This window comes from Phaethon aethereus (genome assembly GCF_964289735.1).
Source record: "Phaethon aethereus genome assembly, chromosome: 8".
NCBI lineage: Eukaryota > Metazoa > Chordata > Aves > Phaethontiformes > Phaethontidae > Phaethon > Phaethon aethereus.
Genome location: NC_138584.1, coordinates 23976753 through 23995293, shown reverse-complemented (window position 1 = coordinate 23995293; position 18541 = coordinate 23976753). Strand labels below are relative to the sequence as shown.

The window sequence follows — 18541 nt, the reverse complement described above, 5'->3', positions numbered from 1 at the left end:
CCCCCACTGCAGAAGTGTTGCCTTTATGGTACTTGTTTTGGTTGGTTTAATAAAAATTTAGAAGTGGGGAAAGACCTATGAGGTCATCTTGGTTACTGCCCCTGAGGGTCGGTGCAAGGCTGCTTACTTGGAAGTGACTTTAGTTAAAATAATAATTAAGGCAGAGGATGGAAACTGTTAGGCTAGTGCTATCCTTGCTATATGTCCCTTTTCGATTTTAATTGCCTTGGAAAAAAAGGAAAATCACAAGGCCTTAAAAGCTCTGATTCTTCCTGCTCTTCACCCCCCTGCCCCCTCCCCGATCTTGGAGGCATCAACTCTCATCTGTCAAAGTGTAAATCAGCAATTAAAACACAAACAGCGAAATGCCAAAGATGACCCGAAGCACAAAGCAACTGACAAACAAGTCCGGACAAATCGGCGGATAATTTATAAGCATTGCCCTAAAATCTAATTATTTGGCAATTCGAATTTGCAGCCGGCCAGGGCTGTGCAATAAATTTAACCCGCCATAAATTATTTAGGAGCAGCCCATGGTGTAAATCAAAACCACGAGTGTTTGTTTAAGAAATAAGCTCCTTGTGCATAAAATGACTTTTTTTCTTTAAAGGGGGTTGGGGAAAACATCCCTCAACAAAATGAGCTGATGCTGAGCCTGTCCCCTCTCCATGGAGACTCCCTTGCATCTTCTGCCCTTACCTTTTCTGAAGGTGTAAAGGGGTCTTTTGGTAGGAAGTTTTACATTTTTCCTTATCAGAAAAAATCCCTTTCTCTCAATGGCCTCTGCTTGATTTTATTGCATTTTGAACAGTCAGCTCTGATTTTTATGGGCATCTTTTATTCCTGTGTTTATTAAACTTCTTCACGTGGGGGTGGGCATAAGGGATAAATTATTCTCTGGCGGTTTTTGTACTGATGTGTGCCCTGTCCACTTCACATGTGGACTTCTGGATTAAGAGATGTTGAGAGCCAGGAAGTTCTTGCTGGGCAATCTTTTTGTGTCTAATGATGTTAGTGCTCCCCAGATCCAAAATGATAAGCAAAAAGATTCCTCTGTGGGAACTGGCATTTTCTTCTCTGAACTCGAGATCTGCCTGTTAGAGGGAATTGTTTAGCAAGTATAGTTGTGTGCTTGTTCATTTCTTTTATTAGCAAGAAGATCAAGACAGCTGAATTTGCGCATCCCTCCTCCAGTGTTCAAGGGAGGGGAGTTTCATTTAGGATGGTTGGGTAGAGAAAGGCTGGGTTTATGGCACTGCTTTCACATGCCCTTATGAATTTTTCAAATCCCCCTCAAAAGGAAGTCCCTAGCCATTCCGCAGTTACCCTGCAGCCTCCTGCTGCTGCTCAGCTCACTGGCCTGGGACCACCAGGTCACAGGGGAAGCTTCCACCTGGCACTTCTTTTTTTTTTTTTTTTTGGGGGGGGGGGAATAAATAATTTTTTTTTTTTTTAAGGCAGAAATTCTGAGCAAGCTGTCACATAGATTTGCTTGAAATTATAAATGCAAGATTGTTGTAGAGAGTGGACCTGGTAATGGATATGTATAAGCCTCTGGCTCTGTAGATTCCTATTGTTACAGTGTTTGGGGGCGCAGCTGAGGGGAGGGACAGGGTGCCGATGTCTTTTTCTTTAAGCGTGTTAATATTGATTTTAGAAGCTCTGTGTTCCAACAATATAAATGCAAATGCCTTGTAATTGGGAGCTGCGTGCAGAATTTCTCAACAGAAAACATGTTCAACTTTTCATGACAATGAAAGGAAAATAAAAAGCCTCTTATTTATTGCTGGTGGTTTGAATCCTGGATTTCCTTTCAAGTTACTTTGCAGTGCTAAATAAAATGCCTAATTGCAGTGCTCGCAAAATTCAAATGGGTACATTCGTTCTTCTGGTAGCTTGTGGCTATTTGCAGCCCCTGAACACCCTCAGCATTATTTCAGCACATCCATAACTTCTGGTTGTGCTATAAGCAAAAGCTGGGGTGCGGGGAGACTTAGAAGCCCCAAATGCTGCTGGCACAAATCACCGCCAAAGTTGGAACGTGTACTCGGTGTTGGAAGTGGAAATGGGCGAGGATCTCAAAGTAATACTTATGGGTGATCAGACTGTGCTAAAAGAAAGGAAACGTCGGTGAGCCTCTCCTTTTAATTCCCTTGTGCTGCTCTCCTCCACCTTGCCCACCTGGGGAGAAGCAGCGCAGGTCCTTGGTGGTGGCGATGGGGCTGAGCGTGTTTGAGCTCACCGGGCCGCTGTGAAAGGTGGGAGCGTGCCCGACTGCCTTCCTGAATCGCCGTCTGTTGGGGGGTTGTGTGTGTGTGTGTCTCTCTAAGTGCTCACCATTTCATAATAATTACTAATGAAATTCTAGATCTGTAATAACATTTTGGATATCTAAAACAAACCATATGCTTGTAAAAAAAAAAAAAAGAGAGAGAAAAAAAGTGGAAACAGATCAACTTTAAGCCATAAATTCTTGGTAATAGAGGCCTCATTTTTTTTTTCCCCCCGTTCTGTTTATGTTTGATAGATATTTTTGTTTCTGCAGGAATGTCAACTCTTTAATTTCATGATGTATCATGGGCTTAAGAAAATTGAATTTAATAAAGGCAAAAGATGAATGGCACCTTTAAAGGTCCCAACACTTGTCTTTATTAGCAGGACAAACTGCAGGGTCTCCAAACACTGCTTCTCTCCAAATGAAAGTTTAAATGAAAAGTACAGCAGTGTCACAGGTTAAATTTCATTGCAGGACTGGCTAACGTTGTTAGTGAGGAGTGGGGCTGATTTCATGGGGCTGGTATCTGTTGCCTTAGATACCAATGGAGCAAACACTGCCAGAGACTGGAAAAAATCTCCACTATAGGAAGCGTGCAGATAAACAGCCTTTTGGGAAAGGTCCTTTACCACTTGCTTCAAAAACTGACCAAATAAGCCCAAAAGAGCTCCTGTGCTTCCTCCTGAGACTCTCAAGTCACTCCTGGGGTTCCACTCCTGGGGTTCCACTCCTGCTCCTGGCTCTGCGCTTCCCACAGACCTGCAGTAATTCTGGATGTTGCTAAATTTTCCGCATTTTTTTAGTATGGCGCTTTATTTCCTCAGTCTGTCTTAATCCGACCCTCCTGGAAGTGCTTTTTGCCTTTGGTTCTGGAAGGCAAATGTTGCCTTTGTGTATCAGATCAGCAGCAGGGCTGTCTTTCAGTCTTGCTTTGCATCCAGCCACTTGATGGCCCCTGAGGATGTTTCTGGTCCCTTAGGACCGATCTCGGCGTTGCAATGCAGCCCTGCTGTGAAATCCAGCTGGTGCGTGTCCATCTCTGGGAGGGAGAATACTCTGGGCTTGCCCACTTCCACGGTCACCCCCCTGGGTGGGGTGTTGCCCCATAGGTCTACGAGTTGCCCCAGCCAGGTTTGAAGGATGGGGTGGTGTTATCCTGGGGTTAAGCCTGGCTTATGACGTCCTGTCCATTGGCTTCAATCTTTGCAGTCCATTTTCCTTCTGAACAGAAACTTGCTGTGTTTGGAGCTTATCTGTGGTAGCTCTTTGGAAGGGAGGATCAGCGGTGTCCAGCATTTCTTACTCAGATTGAGTTTCTTGTGTTTCCACGGGTCCCCCTGTGTGGCTGAGGCTGGTGAGTTTGGCTGCACCACAACAGGCAGTCCGGACGATGCTCAGGTGTTTTGCCTCTGTCCTCCTGCCCTTCCAGCCCACGGGTGGAGTTTCACCGTGCTTCCCCAGGACAGAGATGACTCCCGGTGGGGTGGTATGGCCGTGGGGAAGGGTGCGCCAAACCTCCGCTCTTCCTTAGGCTGCACGGCATGCACCGAGTGTGGCAGAGCTGACCGTGGGGAAATGGTTAAGCCCTGTGTCCTCTGCAGCTTAACTGCTCAGTGTCTACACCTGGGCACTGTAGAACTGTTAACATTTTATTTCAATTTTTTTTTCTAACTTTCTGTCCCAGCGGCATGTGCTCCCCACGTGCCCTGGTCTGCGCTGTGTGCCTGCCGTTCCAGAGAGCAGCTCTGCTGCGACCGGGGCTCTGTCCACCATGGAAATTGGGTGTTTCTCCTGGCTATTTAAATTATTTGTTGTTTCCATTTACCCACCCAGGTTCTTGCTCTTTCTCTGCCTGCTGGCGTGGTGATGTCATCAGCTCACATGTATGACCTCACAATAATTTCCACCTGCAGGTCATGGGGGTTGCAGCCAGGGTCCAAAAACTGTGTTAGTTCCTCTGCAGTGGCTGCATTTTTCACATGCTAATTTTACTCACAGGAGTTGGATTTTTTTTTATTATTTCTTATTTGTCTCTTCCAGATGTTTTCAGGCAGTTTTTTTTGTTGTTAAACTAATTCCATTCATGTTTTAAAAATTTATGAAAGCGCTAATAAAAATGTCAAAGTGGTAAAAATGTTAGCTTTTGCTCTGCTTTGATTAAATTTTGCAAACTGTTTTTGAATATTAAAAAGCAATATTTTTTTTTATTCTCTCTCCCTCTCTCTGTTTCTCTCCAGAAGTGATTTGAGAGGCTTGTTGCATGGATATCACTCAGCGGGCTCATTTGCACTCCAGAACCTTGGTGCCATGCATCTCTATTAAATAACATAGACAAATTATTCTTTAAAGACACCAAACAAATTGTCACTTCTCCTCTTACATTAAACTGGAAGGAGGAGAGGGAGTGGAGAAGGAGGGGGGTGAACACAAAGGATTTTATCGCTTTTATTCAGTGGTCGGCTTTTTTAATTTCATGTATATTTTTTAATAATTGAGAAATCCATTGCAACTGGATTTTTTTAAAACTTTTTATTAGCAGGTCCATGTAAATTTTTGATTGCTGATTATTCAAATAATTGAACATTCTTCTGATGAAGGAACATTTTTATTTCCCTATCAGCATAAATTCGCTACAAAGAGGAAAATTAAGCAGGGCTTGCTACTGTGTCATATCCCACAGGGATGGATTTTGGGGGAGGCTTCCAGCTCCTCTCCTCACTCTGTCGGAGTAGAGCAGTGCTCCTCAGCTTCTCCTGGGAAGGAGGTGCTTCATGCGGTAGCTCCTGTTGTCTGCCTGATGGTGTCCTCCAAAAGGACAGCAAGGTGGAGAGGGTGGGACTGGTCTAGGGGAGGGCACAGCCCTGGGGTGTCCTTGCTAAACAGACGTCAGCCCGTTGCAAGTGCGTCTCCATGTTCCCCGGGTGGTGCCAGACCGTCTCCCTCAGGTTCGGCTTAGGCAGCGATGTGTGTGGTTGCAGTGCTGAGCACAGAGGCATCCCTGCTGCCTGTCCCACCTGCAATGTGTTGGCACTGTCCTCCGCCGTGCTCCTGGTGTTGGATGGGCTCTGTTCTCCGCCACCACTTTCCCCCTCTTAGTGCAGAGCTTCACATCAGGCCTGTTTTTGTTTGGGATTATCAGGCCCCTCTTTTTACAGCCAGCTTGCTAGGCAGGATCTTTTCCAGCTTCATTTTTTGTTTGTTTTAAATGAACAGCTGCTTTTCTTTTTGCCCTATTTAGGAAATCATCGAATTCCCTATCCTGAAGCTGAATGGCAGGACGATGGAGATCGAATCCACCTTTCACATGTATGTTCAGCCTGTGGTGCATCCCCAGCTTACGCCATTCTGTACAGAGGTAAAGTGCAAAGGTTCCCCGGTGCTCCAAGAGTCTCCCTGGGAAGCAGGTTTCCATTGCACCAGGGGTTGGGGTCGCCTCTTCACGGTGTGGCTGCAAGGCAGTGTGTCATGCCAGCCTCGAGTTAAGGACAAGGGGAATCAGTTTTTGTCATTGCAGTAGCATATGAAGACCTCAGTTTGGATTCAGAAATAATTCTAGCTATGATCTGCTAACTAAGATGAGTTGTACTTACAACTAAAAAAGGTCTTCCTGGGTGACCGCAAAATAAAAGTACTCACGTTAGCTGATGCTCAATATCCTGTAGCCTTCCTGTGAGCTCTTTGTGATTTTGCTGTGCTGCTCTTTGCTGGCGAAGGTCAGAGAGAGCATGGTCCAAGGGAAGGAAGTGTTGTACTGCTGCATGGTTCAGAGGCTCTAAATGACTTTGCTGTGGACCTGTCTGTTGGGATTTGATGAGTCTTTCAGAGTGGTAGGCTAACCCATGTCTGTATTTTTAAGACTTTCTTTTTGATGTTGTGCTTGTGGGGCACTTGATTGCTGGAGAAGTGGCCTCTTGTTACTTGGCTACTCTTACTGCTGAGGACAGCTGCTCTCGAGCTGTAGTCACCTTTCCCTAGATACAGGCAACAGGATGAAGGTGGTACATGTAATCCCTGATGGTTCAAAGGAATAGGGAGGCGGAGGTTGGCTTTTTGTTTTAGGTTTTTTAATTATATTTTCTTTGTTCAATACAAAGTTAACTGCTTTTGCAAGTGTGTTCTTCCTCCCTGCTGTAGCCATTATAACAGAGTTTCTAAGTTCCTTTTCCTTTGGGCTTTTTTCCTGTTACTCTACTGTTTTGATACTGGCCAACTCAGCGACTGAAGTACTGACTATGGGAATCAGGGTATCCAAGTTCTTCGTTCGGTCCTGGTCTCATGCGGGATCATTGACATCATGGTGTGTTTTCCCTGACCTTTATGGCTGCAGGTTTAGGTCCTTGAAGTGCTTGTCCTGTGTGTAATAACTTGATAAAAAATTACTCCTCTGTGTTAGGTGGAGTCCCCTCCAGCACCAACCAGCCCCTTCCATATTTCCACATTGTAAAAACAAATACTTTCCTTTTTTTTATTCTCCTGTAACTAAAAACCAGCTGAAGGTATTTTATTTAAACTTAAAAAAAAAAAAAGACTAAGCACAGCAAACATTATTCCCAGGAGAGGGTCTTTCAGAAAGCTATAAATGTGTGAAAACAGAGGGCTATAATGGAAACGGTTTTGCAACCTTAATACTAGAAGGCTGGACAACTACTTTGGCTGTCCTTATCCCCATGAGACTTTCTGGACATATGCTTGTACAAATGTGATAAATCTCACAGCTTGTACCTGATCTTTGCTAAGAGCAACGTCATGTTCTAGAGTAGAGCCCAAAATGTCCATTTTGCATATCATCTAAATTCTAGAGAGAAGGTGTCTCATTTATTAACTCACACTGAAATTCCATTTTCTGGAAATTTTTCTGTTGCGTCATTCCCCGCAGCTGCTAAAGGTTGCAGCTCTGCTGTTGCACGAGAGTCTGCATGACTGGTGTGGCCGTTCGAGCTGAGTGGAGCCTCCAGCCTGCTGCAGACCGAGGACATTGAGAGATTTTCTGGCACCAAACTTGTGACAGAGGCATTCAGCCCATCTAATGCTGCCTCACCGTGGTTCTCTGCCTCCTCTTGCTCTTAGGAGCCTGGAGCAGCTACTTGTGTCTCTGCAGGTTCATGTCTCCTGTGTGCAGCCCTTCAGCAAGCAAGGCCGTGTCTGTGTGCTGGCAGTGCATGCACAGGAGTCCCCAGGACCGGGGGGACTGTGTTGCACTGCAGGTTCTGCTGCTGACTTTGGTCTGGTGTCTTGTGTCCGCAGTTGGATAAAAAGGAGCAGTGCTGAGGCCAGCAGATAAAACGGTCACAGAACCCCCACTGGTGTCTATCAGTGGCACAAAATGGTCCAATTCGCCAGGTTTGGCAGGGTCTCTGTTATTAATGGCATGGGTTAGGGAGCTGGTTTTAATCATAGCCTGGGAGCCACCGGCTCCTGGGCAAGCCCCCACTGCACGCATGCTGCTCAGTGCACAGCATTGCTCCTGTCCCTCCTGGCTTGGCGGTCCCCTGCCTGTTGCAGGGCTGCCATCAGGTCCAGGGAGTGGGATCATGGTGGAGGAGTAACTGGGCTTGTCCCTGGGCCCTGTATCTGTGGCTGACTTTGAAACCCTGCCCTAAGAGCCACAGATGAGCTGGTCATACTGAGGACCTTACTAAACAGTTGCAAAAATATCCTTTCCTCTTTGCAGCCGCTTTTTTGCGGGAGCTGTAGTGGATGTGTAGAGACCTGGGGGGTCGGTGGCTCCTGCTGGGAGTCACAGGGGTGAGCCCTGTGATGCTGGTGTTGGTTCCTCTGAGACCTTGGGGACACAGCTGGGGTGTGCTGGGTGCCCAGCTCCTGCGGAGCCACTGCCCACACAGCTCCATTGTTTGCCATTGAATTTCAGCTGGCTTATGTTTTCTGAAAAAATACCCATTTTGCTAAATGCCAGTAAAGGGCTTTGTCTAGGCACCTATACTTACAAAGGGTGAGATTTATTGGCCTCTTTGTCTACAAAGAAAGACCAGGCCTGATTATCAGATTGTACACCAGAGACAAGTGCTTAGGTAATCAGCAAACTGTCTTGGAGTAGAAATACGATGGTTTCACAGATAAACTCTGTAGAAAAAGCAGTGGCGTTGACATTAACGGGGAGCCTGTCTGCTGTGGTGCTGCTTTTTCCTTTCCCCTCCTCTCGCTGCCTTTGCCTGGTAGAGACTGTGTGTGGGAGGATTACTGGGGCTGTTCGATGTTACTCCTTGGGTCTGGAGGACCTCTCACATCCCTCTTCCTTCTTGAAGACAGCACAGCATGGGAAGGTTGTCTGCAAGGGTCGAGAGCTCACGGTCACCCTCAGAGCATCCCTTTGCTTAGCTTTTGGTGTGTCTGTGCTCTCCCTTGGCTACAGGAGGTTCCTCCAACTTGCTGCACCCATGTCCAGGAGCACGTCTTCCAGTGCTGGTCACTCTGTAGCCCTCATTGGATCCCCTTTCTCTTGACCTGCTTCTGTAAAACAACATGTCATGAGGCTTGGTTATGATGAGGCATGTGCTGAATGTTTAGACGGAGAAGGTGGAAAGTGCTTGCAAGTGGTTAAAAGCAGTTGTTAGGCATATAAAGCTCATCATGCCCTTTTGGAAGATGCAAATGGTTTGTCTGATGCCCAAGAAGGTTCATGCCAGGAGCTCAAGTGAAAGGTTGCCTCTACACAGAAGGGGCTTGTACAGGCTTTTTCATGGTACTTTGCTCTCTTTTTATGATTAATTTTTATTGATTCCCCCCTCCTTCCCCCAAAGGAACAGACAATAAAAGTACAAAAAGATAAATGCCTTACAGCTTGTTTACGTTCTCAAGTACCATGTGCTGCTTGGGATCGCCAGTGAAACTTTACAGCTGTGCAGTTTTGTGTTTTTATACTTTGATAAAAGCTGCAAGACCAGATAATGCTGCAGAGGCCCGGTGCACTAGGTTGGGTGTTACAGATGGACGTAACTGAGAACAGAAAGGATGAGAGAGTAGAAATCTGGTCCCTTTTGAGCACTCTAGCCTTATGGAAATGTACCCATGGAGCAGGTATTTCCCTTTGTATTTGTGTGTGCGATTTCTGCAGCTTGAATCTTGCCCACATGTGTGCTTGGTGGCGTGTTCTTGTACAGATGAGCTGATACTTTGCTTGGCCTGGCAGGGAGGAGAGAAGGAGTCTTGGGCAAGATCAAGCAGAGACTCTTTGGTGGGACTTTGAGCCCCCACGCCTGCCTTCCCATCCCTCCCTCCTCCTGGTAGGAAATGTCTGGGTAAGGCTATTTCACTCCATCCTGCCATGGCCATCAGGGGTGCAGTGCTGAACAGATGCAACTCTGAAGATATCTGGAGCAGTAGCAGCCATTTATACTGGTGCTGGCTGTGATACCAAGAGGTTCCCTGTTGTCCTTTCCCAAAAGCTCATCTTTCAGCCACTTCTAGAGGTGTGATTTGAGCTGCCCTCTGAGAGGCGGAGCCAGCACTTTGCAGTAGGTGTGCTGTCCACCTCTGCCAGGCGAATGCATGGAGAGAAAGATGGCAACAAAAGCAAAAGACAAGCCAGTGAGCTTTAAAAACTGCTCTAAAGAGCTGTGCATTAATCTCTCAAATCTATTTGCTTCTCAGAGTATGGGAAGTCTGTAGGTAGCAGCTGTTACCCAATTAAAATACAGATTAATATGAAAACAGTTTCTGGAATATAAAAGAGTGTCTGTGTCCCTCCACTTCCTTAAAATGCCACCTCATAATGACTTGATGAACTTGAGAAACCCACCTAGAGGAACTCTGCATTCTTAAAATTAAAATACTTTCCCTAAAAGGTATGTATTACCATTCCATGGAAGTCACTATGAGAAAATAATCTTTCCTTTACAGCTTATTCAGTGAGTCAGGTATTTGGAATTCATTAAATGTAATTACAGTTTAATTGGAGTTTAATCTCTTTTTTTTTTTTTTTTCCCTTCTTCTGAGTTCAGCGCTGTAAGCCAAGCAGCGAAAGAAATGAAGAGGTAGAAACCATTGAGCATCTTTCAGTTGCCACACATTTAATAAAGCAGAGCCCTGTGGTTTGTAAGAGGGCTTGTGTTTTACGAGTAGGTTGAGCTGGTCTGCATGGAAGAGTTATTCCTGAGTGGTGGTGGGGCCGTCAGCACCTCTCCACTGGGTGCTATGGCTTCTGGGGGCTTGGATGTGTGTGCAGGCATCAGGGCACGCTCCTGGGCTGTGCTTGACCTTTATTTTATGAAAACGTGTGAGATGTGTAGCTTCAGGAAAGTGCCATATGAAGTGAAATCCTGTAATGTGCACTTGTTTTAATAATGGTTTTTTTAATTACTTGGGTGCATTGATGGCAAGCTACTGACCTCCGATATTCAATATGTTAAAAGACAGTTTTGTCAGTTGGATGGCAGACAGAAAAATTATCTATTTTCCATGTGCCTCAAGCTATCCTGGGCAGACACAGGCAGAGAGGCACATGAGACACCAGCTCTTTATGCATGTGTCCAGCTTTAACAGCCGAGCAGTCTGGGTACAGTCAACAGGAGAATCTGTTGGCAGGACCTGTTCCTAAGGAACCTCCTGAAAAACAGAGTACACCAGGGTTCTGGAAGAAAGTGGTTTTCTTCAGATTTCATTCCGTTGTTTTAAATACGATTCTGAAATGCAGAGGGATGCTGTGATGGACTACAGGAAAGCATGTGTGCTGGCTGCCCAGCGCAGGGGCAGGTGACTGGGTCCGCTCTGGGTCTCACTTCCCAATAATGGTCTATTCTGTTCATCTAACACATCTAGCCCCTCTCCGCCGCAGTAGCAGGGGAATGATCAGAGACCCTGGCAGTTACCACTGCCTGTGTAAGTCAGAGCAACACAAAAACTGGTGAAATGCATGTTGAAAAAGGACAGCATTCTGGGCATCATGCTGGTACATGGTGTGGAGGGCACCACCGCTCCCCAAGTGCATCCTCCCCTGCTGGGAGTTCGCTGTTTATGGTGTGGGTAGGAGCCTCCCTACATCTCTGTGTTTGGAATGAAGCTGTGCCCTTGCCCATGGCTGGGGAGCTGCCAGGGTCACTCTGCTGTGACTGGCTCCTCAGCAATGTCCATGTGGGTCACAGGAGCATGTTTTGGTTGCAGCGAGATGGACAGGAGAGGAGACCTCTCTAATGATCTTTTGAGTGCTGTTCTGATGCCTGCTTTCTGTTTGTCTCTCATTTCAGCTGACTGGGATTATTCAAGGCATGGTGGATGGGCAGCCAAGCCTCCAGCAAGTGCTTGAGGTAAGCAGAGTAACCTTTGGTTCCCGAACTCTGACCTCTGGTCCTGTCGTCCCCTCTTCATCTCTTTCCCTGCACCCTCCCCTTGCTGAGAATCGAACCGCGTAATTTGACTATGATTACAGCTTCATTAGAATAACATTTGCTGTCACGTTGGTGACACGCTGCTGAGAGTATTGAACCATTGATCTGTCATCTCCAGCTGTTCATGTCAAGGGTGCTGACAAGATATCCAAACTCCTTCCAGTAGATAGAAAAAGAGGCGATTCTTGCTTGAGCCAGTTTTAAAGCACCAAGACATTGCTCAAGACCACTGCTCTGGGAGCATCTACCTTTGGTTTTTTTCCCCTCCCTCAGCACTTTATTAAATTAATTTTTTCTACCTATTTAAATGCTCAATAATACATGTAGTATAGAAAGAAAATGCCTCTAAAATCTAATCTGGAGGATGTGCAAATGCAGATACAGCTCTAATAATGCCATCTGCTTAATGTTGAATTCCTGCAGCATTTAGGGCTTAATTAGCTTGGAAGTATTTCTCCATCAATAGCTTTTGTTGGTAGTCAAATAGTGAAGGAAACCTCCTCAAGCAGAGCCTGCTTGGGCTGCAGGTTGCTGTTCGATGCATTGTCTCTGTCAGGATTTCCACCACTGTTACCTAATTGTTCCTAATCAGAATAATTGCAACAATTGATTATGTGAGGAAATCAAATTAAAGGCTTTAAAATCCTCCATGGAGACAGCACTTCATGGGCACTCACATCAGGGAATTTAGAAAGGCTACTGCTGCTGTCCCTCATGCCAGGGAGCCTCGTGCAGGGCTGGCTGGAAGATCCTGGCAGCCCAACGGAGGCAGAAGTGTGCCTGAGAGGCTGGATGCTGCTTTGGGGAGAGCTTTACTCCAGAGGGATGTTGTACAGTCGGTCACAGAAAGAAGCGCCGTCCTCTGCCAGAAAGGCTGCGGCAGTGACACGAGGCCGAAGATGGTGCTCTGCGAAGGTGACATCTTGCATCCATGCAAACCCTCAGCTCTCCCTGATGCTCTCCAGAGAGCACGTAGCAGTGGTGTGTGTCCATAAGCATATGGACGCCTGTGCCTGCTTCCCCAGGAGGGAGAGCCCCTTTTGCCTGGATGGGTGAATATATGCTGCTGGAGTATTACAGAAAATGGTTCATTCTGTTTTTATGGGATCTTCTTAAGAGTGTGGAAACATTTCTGTAGATTTTTTTTTTTTTTTTTTGAACTGACAAGGTATTTGTAGAGCAGCACGTTTCTACATTAAAATGAGATTTGGGTCAAGCAGCTTCTGGGGCATGCTAGTTTATTCAGGAGTGGAAAGTGTTGAGCGAGGGAAAAGAGGGATTTCTCTTGCTGAAGCACTGGAAATGCTGCTAGTGAGGCTGCATAATAGCAAGTGATTGCCTGTCACCTGCCACCGGAAGATTTTGGGCATGACTTTTGCTAGTTTTAGCTGGACTAAGTGTCTATGCCAGGGTTTTAGTCTAGGTTAGTTCCTCCTGGTTAATCCCCGAGGTGGATGTGCATCCTCCAGATTAACATGGCCCATTTCTGAAGTGGATCCAGAACATCTGTCCCTGTGGGAAGTTGATCAGGAACAGTGGATTCACTTTCAATCCACACTGTGCTCTGAACAAGCACCTCAGGACTGCAAGGAGGAAAGAGAGACCCTGCCTGGAGAGAAAGGGGGCATGTGGCTTTGCTTGTTACTGCCACACAGTGCCTGTGTGTGCCCAGCCCCCTCTCCCATATCCCCTTGGAGCTGTATGAATTGGAGCACGTGAGAAGTGCTGTAGGTGTGGGACGCTGTCCCAGGGTGCCCATGTCTTCCCCTCACTGGAGGGGACTCAAGTTACACGCACTGCGAGCCTGTTTGGTAGAGGGAAAGGAAAAGTGGAGGAAGAATGCCAGGTAACAGTGCAGTTGTAGCATCCTGTTAATGCTGCACAACTTCCATCCCTCCACGAGCAGAGCTGCTGCGGTGTCTGATAAGATCATCTCTGCTCTTGTTGCCTGATGTCTCCTATCAGAAATCTTCAAAGGTCCAAACGTGCTGTTGTTGAGATGGCAAGAGAAGAGAGAGAGGGGAAGGGTGGATAAGATCACAATTTTCTTCTCTCTTGATTGCAAGCAGCTTATCTGAGTTTAACTGTTGTGACTTGGCCTGTCTGCAAAACTCATCCCCTTTTCTTGCCTTCCTTTCAGAGGGTTGACGAGTGGATGGCGAAGGAAGGCCTCTTAGATCCCAGCGTCAAGTCGATTTTTGTGACCTGTGGAGACTGGGATTTGAAAGTGATGTGAGTATGGAAGAGGAGGGAGATTTTTCTGGGCTTTATTGCTCTGTGCTTGCCTGTAGTACGTACATCTTTGTCCTTACAAGCCTCCAACTGTCCCTGGTCTTTGTTTCTTAGGGAAATCGTTGTTTGCCGTGCATAATTGGGAGTGGAGGGTTGTTTAAGAAGACAGGTAGGTGCTGGGCATAGGGCAAGATCACTGCCTAGGCTATTCCCTATAGCGAACGCATCCTTTCAGAACCACAAGAAAGGTTTAAACCGGAGCTTTGTGATGTTTTCTCGTTTATCCAATATACTTTCAAAAGGGATGGATGTTTCTGAACGCATACATGGAACTCTTTCTGTACATCCAAATCAAGCAATGGTCCTTACCTGACTTACGCATGCAAGGCTTTCTCTGTCATCTTGGCACACTAACTGGATGTGAATCACAGAGTAGTCTTTGGAAAGAGAGTACAAGCCAAGTCTGGCACGCTTCATTGGTGTTCTTATCGTTAAGGTCATCTTCATCAGCTGGGCGACTGTATTTAGAGAGTACCAGGTGGGGAGCTGCACTGGCATCTGCAAATGTCAGCGTATGTGCGTGTTTTATTATGAAAATAGGTAGACCACCAACCTAAAAATGTTATTTAAAAAAAAGGAGCTAAATGTCTAAGAACAGATTAGTCTAATCTGTAAGGTGTTTGCAGATCTGTGTCATATTGTGCTGAATTCAGTTAGATTCCTGTAATCTTGCTTCAGCTTTTCATTTCCTCAGAGCACTGGGTAAAGACTCTTGTTGTTATCACGCCAATAAAACATGGGCTTGACACATCCAATGCTAAACTGACATCCACAACTCGTTAGTAGGGTTACTTGGTTTCCCGTGTGACATCAGTTTCCCCAAGTTGGAGGCCTAAATAAACTGCACACAGCCTGGGAGCAATCAGCACCAGCTCTTCCCTGCAGAGTGGTCTTTGTAGAGTGGCAGCTCCTTGCCTCTTCTTGGTGTGATTAGTGAGACATGAGATATGAGGACCAAAGCAGCAGCACAGGCGCTAGTGGAGATGAGAAATTTGCCATGCTCCAGACAGGAGTGTGGTATGCAAGCTTTTGAGTCAAAATCTGGGACTCTGCTGGGCCTGTGTCCAGAGCTGGTATATATTGCCAATTCCTGTGTTGCTGGTTTGAATTAAGAGTGAGGCTTATTTTTCTTTTTTATCATGTTTAAACTTTTATTAGAGACCAGCACAAAGACAGCTGCAGGGATGTGCTAAACTTCTGTTTCTCATCAGTTCTCTTTTCTCAGTTCTTTACTCCTGTATTGCTGTTCTGAGAGTCCAGTTTACTGCTTTTGGTGATGGTTGTGAGGAACAGAGTTATCTGTGCTCAAAGCTCATCTTTCAATCGCTTTCACAGTGGGAAAACAACATTCCTGGAAAACGACATCCTAACTTGGTGTCTGTATGGGGTGGGAAAACTTCTGGATGGTTTGGGGTTTTTTTTCTTCAGAGCTCTATAGTGGGCAAATAGAGGTAAAGATGAGCCCCATTTCTGGTGAGCCATAGGGGGTGTGGGGCGAGCTGGCTCAGCAGGACGTGCAGTTCTGGAGCAGAGATACTGAGTTTGCTGTTTGCAGTGGTCTCTGGCATGGATTGTGCCTCACTAGTCAGCTGGAAAAGAAGGCTCCACTCCTGGCCATGAGGTTGCAGCAAGTGGTTCATTTCTCCCTCTTCCTTTTAAAAAATTTTTTTAAACCATTAACTTCAGAATTCAATCCTGAAACATCTCCAGGGCAAAGCAGAAAATACATTTCATGTTTCCAGCCACATGGATAGCGGGAGTGGGGCTGCAGCCGCTTGGTGAGTAGCGTATCGTGCCGCTCCATCACCAATTGGGTGCAGCAGCATGTAGCGTCACATCTGATTAGCGCCGTGCCAGTGAATGAGGCTTGAGTGAGAACTCCCTGCCAGCTCTGACTTGTCTCATTTCCCATTACTTTTATCCGTCACCACAAATGCCGAGTCTCCCTCCTGAACTAATTAAGTTTGCGTGTGTTTAGACACATTGCCAAATAGGGTTTAGCAAAGCAGAACTGAGCATCTCTTTTTAAAGAGGGAAGGCAGAGAGCTGAAACAAGGCTGCTCAGGCAGGGAGGTAGAGCCTCAGAGATGTGGAACACCTGGGAGGTATTCCAGGGAATCGCCCCGTGCTTCCCTACAAGACTTGTGGTGTAGCTAGTGCCCTTTGCTACCGTGTAGAGACCACATGCTGAGCACAGAAGGCACTTGGGCAGTGGGAGGGGAGGTGGTCCTGCTTGTCTGCATTTGGAGGAGTATATTGGTGGAAGCATTGCATGGTAGAAACCCCACTGGGTTTCAGGGGAATTCAGGACAATGAGGTGAGTGCAGCGCTTCCTGGCTTAGCGAGTGATGACTTAGGGCAAGTCCATTCCCAACTGTGCTGTTCCTTTTCTCAGCTTCCTTAGTGATGACAGCTGCTTGCACAGGCGCCCGCAAAGCAAGCTGTGGTGCTCTTACCCAGTGTCTCGTGTGGTTTGGACTTTCTCTCTCTGTTCTCCTTAACTTGGCTATTGATGGGAAACCATGCAGCCTTGTTCCTGGCTTCTGCAGCAATGACCTGGCTATTTAGTTTGTCTTCTGTCTGCATGTGCTGTTGAAGAGGTGAGGCGTGGTATCTTCTGGACAGGCCTGTCTACTGTGGGTGTTTCCAGCTGGTGCCACTGGTAGGTGCCAGGGCACTGGGAGGCACAGTGGGGTGAGCAAGCTGGATGGGAGTGGCTGGAACAAAGAGGAGGAATATACAAGCCTGTTGGTGGTGGATGTGGGAACAAGGTGAACAAATAGCCCTGTCAAAGGCAAGAATGGCAATATATCTCAATTTAGTTGCACTCCCATCTCAAAGAAGAGCACCAGAGGAGTAGCGATTGTCAAGGTGCTGCTCTCTGCTGATGGTGTCTAGCACTATCTAAGCCTGCAGGATTCAGGATGGAAACTCGGCTCCTAAAGGACCTGCGAAGCCCTTGCTTGGCTCAGGGATCTTCAGGCAATGAGGCACTGTGTGGCTACAGACTTGATTTCTCTCGAACATTAGAGCTTTCTTGGAAGATCACAGAGCTGTTTGTCTGGCTTCCCTCTGAAAAGAGAGAGTACCAGTCACAAGGAGCTGGGTGCTCAGAAGAGGACACCAAGCATCTGGGAAGGGTGTATGGAGGTTCAGCATGAGTCGAGGTCCTTGGCCATGCTGCCGAAGGCTTTGTGGGTGTGGTGCACCATCAGAAGGAGAGTCCCTGTTGGAGGGATTAGGTCACTGCCAGCGAGAGCCTCTTGTGCAGGACGCCTCCAAAATGGAGCGCTGGTCCTCTACTGGCTGCGCTTGGATCAACCGCCTTTCAGCACCCAGCGCATGTGAACCAGGCTGGAGTCGGGGAGACAGCAGCTCTCCTGCCACCCCTCCCCTTCCTTCTTGTTAAGATGCAATTTCTTTAATGAGGAAAACCTCTTGAGTAGGAACATCACCTTTCTGAAGGCTTGTCCTGACAAGGCAGTTCAAGCCGACAGTCGCATATCAACTTCAGCAAATATCAGTCACTCATTACAGAGACTCTTCTCCCCCACCACCCCCCAGCAACACCCCTCGTTCCCAGACAAGGGAATGAATCACGCTCCTGCTCTTGGATACATCATGACAAGTCGTGGTTCTAATGAGAGAGGGCCATTCATTCTGGATGGAAAGTTCCCTGTGTTGACACAGAAATGTTATTAATTAAAGAGAGCTACCTGAAGCAAAAGATGAAAGGAGCACCAGACCTGCCAAGCTAAAATATGAGTGGGGATACAGCCTCGTTAGGCACACGGTCCTTGGGCCGCTGAGTGCTCAGCAGGAGGATTCCTTTAGCCTGTTGCAAGGAGCTATCCTCCAAGTTTAACAGCTCCAGGGCTGGATTCAGACACCTGGCGTAGTCTGCTTTAGTGCTTGGACCTCATCCTGCACCTAGGATGGAACTGTCACTAGTGATTAAGCAAATTGCATTGATGTGGCATTGGGTGGTGAGGGTAACGTGCCTCTGAAGGGCTGAGGGAGCCGCTGACTGCAGGAGACTATTTTAGTGGAAAAGAGGGTACTCAGTGTCTGCCAGGGTTGAGCCCTTGTAATGTAAGCTCTTTAGCGTGGTTTATCTCCTCTGAAATGTCAAATTGCCTCCCTCCATGTATGGAACTGGTTTGCCTGCTCTTAAGCACAATGTGAATTAATCTTGGCAACTGAAGAAGCATTTTTACTGTGTGTTCATAGCTAGGGAGCTGAGGTACGGTGAGGTTAAGTGATATGCCTATGGCTGTGCAGGCAGGCAGAGGCAGAGAACAGAGCTGAAGCCACATGTGCTGAATCTGACGTGCACATTAATGTCAAGAACATCAGTTAATCCTTCTCCTTTCAGCTTTGGATCATTCTGCAAACGTATTGAACATACATAAACATTGCATGTAGGCTTTGGTCTGTATACCTCTGACATGAAGATGCTTGTACTGCACTTACTATGGCTGATCAGAACATGTTAATTTATGTCTTTACAGGAAACTACTGCTCAGAAGTTTTTTATTTTCTTAAATAAGTGTTAAAAGGCAAGTACTCTCTAATATAGTGATAAAACACCATGAAGTGTCTTGAAATGTTTATAGCCCTTGGTGCTCTTCCT

The 18541-nt window shown here is 46.6% G+C and overlaps 1 protein-coding gene across 1 annotated transcript in view; it reads left to right on the top strand.

Annotated features, from left to right (window-relative positions):
• Positions 1 to 18541, top strand: part of ERI3 (ERI1 exoribonuclease family member 3) — a gene marked incomplete at both ends in the record, with an annotated part of 125073 nt that overhangs the window by 10042 nt on the left and 96490 nt on the right. Inside the window, 3 exons of the mRNA XM_082003101.1 lie at positions 5514 to 5630; positions 11476 to 11535; positions 13757 to 13848. Of these exons, the coding sequence (XP_081859227.1) occupies positions 5514 to 5630; positions 11476 to 11535; positions 13757 to 13848 (269 nt within the window). The remainder of the gene's footprint in view (positions 1 to 5513; positions 5631 to 11475; positions 11536 to 13756; positions 13849 to 18541) is intronic.